Genomic DNA, 6,529 nt, shown 5'->3' on the forward strand with positions numbered 1-6,529 from the left:
CCACAAAATACAAACAGCATGTTTACAATATATTAAGAATTGTAGCAGGATCCCAACAAAATGTTTTATGATGTCAGTTTACCAAAATCATGCAGACTCAATAACAAGCACTTATGAGACTTGAGTTCAAAGGCTTTAAATAGAAAACAGGCAGCCAAGGTTTTCTTAATTATTAAGTTACCAGACTGAAATGCTAGGTGAAGCTACTGCCCAAAAACAATCTTGCCAATAAATCAATACATAGTGTCTGGGATTTGCGGGAACACTTAGACTGTAGCAGAAAGACATCATATAATTCATTATGGCTGAAATGAGATTTTACAGTCAATATGATTAGCTATATTTGTGGATCTATAATATATAAATAGAATTTCCCTTCCCTTTCTCTGAATTTGTCTCTTAAAGAATAATAATATAAAAAAATCAGGCTTACTTAAATGGGAAGATGTATTTGTCTGCAGTTTAAGAAATATATTTCACAGAAACTACTATTAACTATTGCAGGTTCGTGTGAAACTAAAGACAAATGTGAAACTACATAAATAACTAAATATTATTAATGATGTTAGGATAAGCTATCTCAGGAAAACAAAAAGGTAAAGATCGGGTAAAGTAGGGTTTGGTCTTTATATATATAAACATACACACATCTCAATATACATATTTTCTACAACGTTACAGAGCCCGTTTGGTGTTTGGGCAATACGTCGGATATATAATTAAGAAAACTCTATAGATAAACACCCCAAATAATATTTGATTTACCTTTGTTTGGTAGAGACTTGACTATATGTCATTAACCACCGACTATAATCAGGACATTGAATTTACTGAATGCTAAACTCATGAATTCATATATAATCGAGTATAACTTAACATGTCGAAAGGTTGTCAACTGTAAGCATCAGTGTGTTTGGCATTAGAAAACCACAGACACAGGGTTTTTTTTAACAATAACAATGTTTTAATTTAATTACAAATAAGAGATATAGGAAATTATAACTCTTCAATAAAATATATAACATTTTACATGATGTCCCTTTCAAAGGGATAATAATATCAGAAAGCACAGAGAGGTGAGGAGGACAAGCGACTTTGAGTGGTTCAAATGTCTTAGCAGTAAAAATCTGGGGTTTTACTCTATAATTGTACTATCATTTAGAATTCCATACATTTTTTTTCGTAGATGAAATAAAAAATAATTTAATTTGTTTTGCTCGTGTGAAATTATTTGCCTATTATTTTCCGTTATCACATGTTTAAAATAGGCTTGTTTGTTTAAAAGGTATAAAGAAGTGGACAACCGAAAACCTAGCTATACGATTTATAACAGAATTTCTGAAACATCCTCCAACTATTCTGTTTTTGAGGTTTTGTGCAATTTTCTTCCACGAATAAGTTGGAAAAGAACATTAACCCCTTCTTTGGTTATTTGGTGAAATTTTTATATACAGTTCTGTCTTGTGCTTATTTGTTTAAGCTTCTATTTTATCTGAATAAAGGAAAATAGGATTGTGACGACCATCCGAATTAAGAATGGTTGGAAAGTAATACTACACATTTAAAAAGAAATACAAGGAGAATTAAACATAGACTTATCTATCTGACCATATATAACAACCCTCTCCGACTTGTCCCACAGTCCTTAGAACTTCGCCATCATTTGTTTCAATGGTCTCAGAGATTTTGGTGAGATGTCAAAGTCTACCGAAAAACCGGAGCAGTTAGATCCAGATAACAGCACCCTAGTCCGCATATACAGTACATTCCCATCTCACAGGGGATCTAGGGGTGTTCAAACAGTTCTTTGGTGCATAAATGTGGACAAAATGCCCATCTGGAGCGTTCAGGGTATTAAACCGTCCTATCCTAGACTCTTTCTCAAGATAAGTGATACATGCTGTATCCAACAGGGGTAGCATATAGTCCTACTGGTGGGATCTGGAGCATTGGTCTATGGAACTGATAAGAAGAGCCATACAGTGATGCAGCTTGGATAGGATTGTTGATTGGGAATGGTAAACTAAAACCAGGGGGTAACATTGGTTTGGCAGCCATTTTAAGCTTCTCTAGTTCAGCTTCTTGTAGTCTTTTGGCTTTAGCTCTCCGGTTTTGGAACCAGATTTTGACTTGGGTTTCTGTGAGGTTTAGAGAACTGGAGAATTCAGCTCTTTCTGCGATGGAGAGATACTGTTTCTGACGAAATTTGCGTTCTAGAGCCAGCAGTTGTGATGTGGTAAATGGCGTTCTAGGTTTTCTGTTGGTCTTGTGCTTCCTAAGGGTGCAGGTGGTGGGACTCAGGTGTCCTGTAAAATAAAAATAAAAAATCAGTCAACCAATATATACCTAAAATTAGCACCTTTATAAAACATCATGGACTAGGAAACACATACATTGAGGACATTATGTATATATCACTAAATCCAAATGTTTCATTATATTAATACAAGTTGGGATGTACGTTAACCCACATGATGGCGTTAGATGGGAGAGAACCTATACTACAATTTGGAAAAAATGGGTTAAAGCTACATAAGTATATTATACCTTAAGAATATTATACAAGCCCATGTGTATATCTCCTACTCACATTTCCCCAGGCCAAACTGAGACAGAACGGATATTCATGTACCTGACAAAAAAGTTATTTAAGGTAACCGAATCTGGCCCTAAATCCACGTGACTAAAAAAAAGTTAATATATTGAATCCTTCTATTTATTGGGTTATTAAATTAGGCAGTTTTATAAATATGTTTTATGTAACACCCTTAGACATAGATATTACATTTATTACTTAAAGAAAACCTCTTAGGTAAATGTTACCAAGTATGCAAGTATTAGACTTTAAAATGACTGCATCACTAACCGTTCACATACTAAAACTATAACTCAACATGAAAATGTCAAGTTAACTGGTTAATGTGTAACAGAAAACACAATGTCTCAACAAAAAAAATAAATGACGCCATTGTAACCCCTGAAATTTATATGGGATTTGCTTTTATCACTTTAAAGCTTTTCATCTTAGATTTAAGAGAATTCTCACCTCCTAACACTAAATGATGTAAATAGTCTGAAATATTTGCCTTGAGGATTTCTAGATATTTAAATATATTTATTTTAATATATAGAAGACGTTATTTAAGGTTTTTAACTCCAAACAAATTTTATTAGCGTAAAACAAATCTACTCCAATTATGAATTTTGACCGAATTTGCATCTAAAGGATCTAACTAAAAGGGAATCCTATGGACTTTTTTTTGTATCAAATTGAGGAGCTGCTATCGTGATGGCCACAGCTTACATGTTAACATTATAAAATCCTCTATTAATATAAACTGTTAAAGTCAACAATACCACAATATGTATTTTACTGATATTATCAAATATATACATAGAGGCAACGTGACGTGATTTTAGGAATTTATACAAAGGTAGACAACATTTCCAACTGAGACGGATTGTCATTTAGTATTACCAGGTCCTAATTTTAAATATACCATATTAATTGTGTATTTTTCATGTAAAGTACAATTTCGTAAAGATAAGCAATTTAAAAATTTGCTTGGTCATAAATCTTTTTCCCTTATTGTTGTGTTTAAAACTCCTTAAAAGTTATATAAATCATCATAGTACGGTTAGTAAAACTTCCAATTCCTTTCTTTCCAGGTACGTGTAATGTCAGATAAGTGGATGGATTAATATCACACGTTATTATTTGCTGGTTAGCTACACTTTTAAAACCAAGGTTTATACTGGATGTTATTATTATGTCTATAAAACATTCAGATAAAATGTTAAGCATTTATTTTGCGCACCGACTTAAAGCATCAAAGTCCTTCACATTAAAAGGTATGATCTTGCTGTTTGTATTAAACTTCACACAGAACACAAATACCCATACACTACACTACATATAATGTATTACTCTGATTTTCTTGTTTGTATTTCATACATCATAATTAAAAATCGCTACTTAAGATTTGCAGCTGTGTATTAGCAATATATATATATATATATATATATATATATATATATATATATATATATATATTATATTAATATCATCTTTTCATGGAAAATGTTAGGATAAGGAAAAATCTTGCTATATAGACAAACAGATAAAGATGGAGATTAAAGATTAGTCTTTTTGTTTTTAAAAAATGGTAAATATAAATATATTAATAGATGCATAATACCTTGAATGAGCCCATGTAATAAAGGTTTATTGGGGATATGATACATACTATATGATCTATTTTTTTTAGTTATCTTTCACTTATGTCCGTGAAGTGGACAGTTTAAGTGTTACAGGTGTATGTCAGCAGAAGCAGACCCCACTTTTTGGTTTGCTATAGAAATTGTGCAATTGTGTCAAATAGCACCCCCCCCTTAATACAATCAGTTAATGTAATTATGTTTTTAAACCAAAGATTAAAGTGACATCATCAGCATTTTCAGGTAGTAATCCAGCTGAACGTGACTTGAAAAGGAATCGATGTCTAAGAAGATGATAATAGGGATAGCAGTCACACTTTTAACGTACCTGTTAGCATTGGTTATTCTATACCAATACTTGGTGGGCTATTACACTCAACACTCTCTGATGTATGCATAGTTCTTTCAAATTACTATTTCTACTATGCCCTATACAATTTACTGACACTGTCACATTTTTATCATTTCATATTTATGCCATAGAGACTTTAAGGGTATATAACTAAAACATGTGACAACACACACAGTGTCAAATAATGCATGTTACCGCCAGAAATTGTTTGAAAATCGTACAATAAAAATCTGGAAATAAGGATAAATTATTATATATTTCAAACCCCATGTAATGTAGATGAGAAAACGAATCGAGTGTCTTTAATAGCTCCAGAAAAAGCCAATTTTCAAATATTGTTCTAATGCCCAGAAAACAATTGCACTGAAGTGCTTGTCTACAGACACCAAGAAAATCTAAAATAAACATCCGGATCCCATGATCTTCATCTGCTAAAGCAGCAGTTTTAACTATTGGGAATCTGTGAGCACATTCCAACCAGAAGACTGTCTCTCCGAGTAGTGTAAACCAGAATACTACATGTTTACTGTTGGCTACAACTATCTAGATAAGCTTATCTGCTTGCTTTGAAGAAGAATACTTCAGTGTAGCACTGGACACAGACAGTAAACCAAGACACACAAAGAATAAAGGGTATACACACACCACAGTCACACAATCTGTACATGTGATTGGTCATCAATGCCCAGGATCGTGGTTATTAAACAAACAGGCTGCCTGATTTAATTAAATTAGGTACGACTAAATAAACCGATCGTGAAGTTGTATGGACCAAGCGATTGCTGTGCGATGTTAACCGTACTGAATGGGTCAGCAACAGTAATGTAGCATATTAAGTGTGTGTGTGTTATATATAACTATATATATGTATAGGTGTAAGCACGTTGACACAATCACACAGCAACCCTTTGGTGTAAAGATAAAGATAGATTAAGCACGCAAGCCATGAGTTTGTAGCATTGATCATTAAATCGTGTCTTATAAACTTACTTGGCGGAGGGGAGTAGCTGCCTCCTTCCTTGGCCCATGCAGTCCCATCTTCGGAATTCTCTGATTTCACAGAAGAGGTTTCAAAACTTCTTGTAATGCCAGGGGGGCTTGGGCTTTCTCTGCTTACCAACCCTACTTGCAGGTGTCTTGGGGTACTGCTTGCCCCGGGAGCCTCCAATCCACGTAGATGTGGCATCTCCTTAGGAATCCTCTTATCAGCCATGAGAGCCTCCACGCTAAAAGGCAGACTGGAGACCTTGATCTTGTGATCTTCAGCTGGGGAGTGGATAGGATGCACAGTTCCCTCTTCATCTGAGCTTAAATCCTCTTTTATTTTCAGCGGGGAAGACATTATGATGTTTAAGGGGAGCAAAAAAAAGCAAATCCCCTTCTTCCTTGCTAAGATCCTTGGAATGAAGGTAGCCCAGTTCTGTAGATGCAAGCAGCTCTGAGAACCAACACTTCACAGACACAGACTTCAAGGAAACTCAATAAAACTTTTTCTTTCCTCTTTTGAAAGCAGCTGCTCTGACAGCCAACAGGAAACGCCCGAACCTTGTGACGTCGCCACAAGGCTCTTCTGATTGGCTGGATTTTTTTTAATGGAAGTGATTTTAGAAGTGTTTTCGTTAAAAAAAAAAAAGAAAAAAGAAAAGAAAAAGAGGGAGTTAATTAGATAGACTGCAGTCTGTGCTGTGTTATTAGTGATACCTGTAGGGCTGTAATCACAAGAAACTGAAAAGTCACTTGGGTAATTAAGGCTGATTATATGAAGAGGAAGCTCATATAACCAATTTTCTCTTTCTAGTCTCCGCTTTAAAGACTTCTGCCTTTGTGATGTCTTCATGTGTCTACATGTAAACATTTTAACAATCACCTTGGCTTTTAACTGATATAGATAAATTTGATATCTGACTACAAGGTAAGCAATTGCTTTGTGCTTTTGAAGTCAATGGCCTGTTAGAGTAC

At 34.3% G+C, this 6,529-nt stretch overlaps 1 protein-coding gene across 1 annotated transcript; it reads right to left on the reverse strand.

The window, feature by feature from the left end:
* Nucleotides 1-1,403: 1,403 nt before the first annotated feature.
* On the reverse strand, nucleotides 1,404-6,030 carry MSX2 (msh homeobox 2). The gene is made up of 2 exons (XM_053463150.1): nucleotides 5,561-6,030; nucleotides 1,404-2,306 (listed from the first exon to the last, which is right to left on the reverse strand). Exons 1-2 carry the CDS (start codon nucleotides 5,910-5,912, stop codon nucleotides 1,882-1,884), a joined length of 777 nt encoding a protein of 258 aa, XP_053319125.1. The 5' UTR covers nucleotides 5,913-6,030; the 3' UTR covers nucleotides 1,404-1,881.
* Nucleotides 6,031-6,529: the final 499 nt, after the last annotated feature.

The sequence above is a fragment of the Spea bombifrons genome, chromosome 4 (genome assembly GCF_027358695.1).
Source record: "Spea bombifrons isolate aSpeBom1 chromosome 4, aSpeBom1.2.pri, whole genome shotgun sequence".
Lineage (NCBI taxonomy): Eukaryota > Metazoa > Chordata > Amphibia > Anura > Pelobatidae > Spea > Spea bombifrons.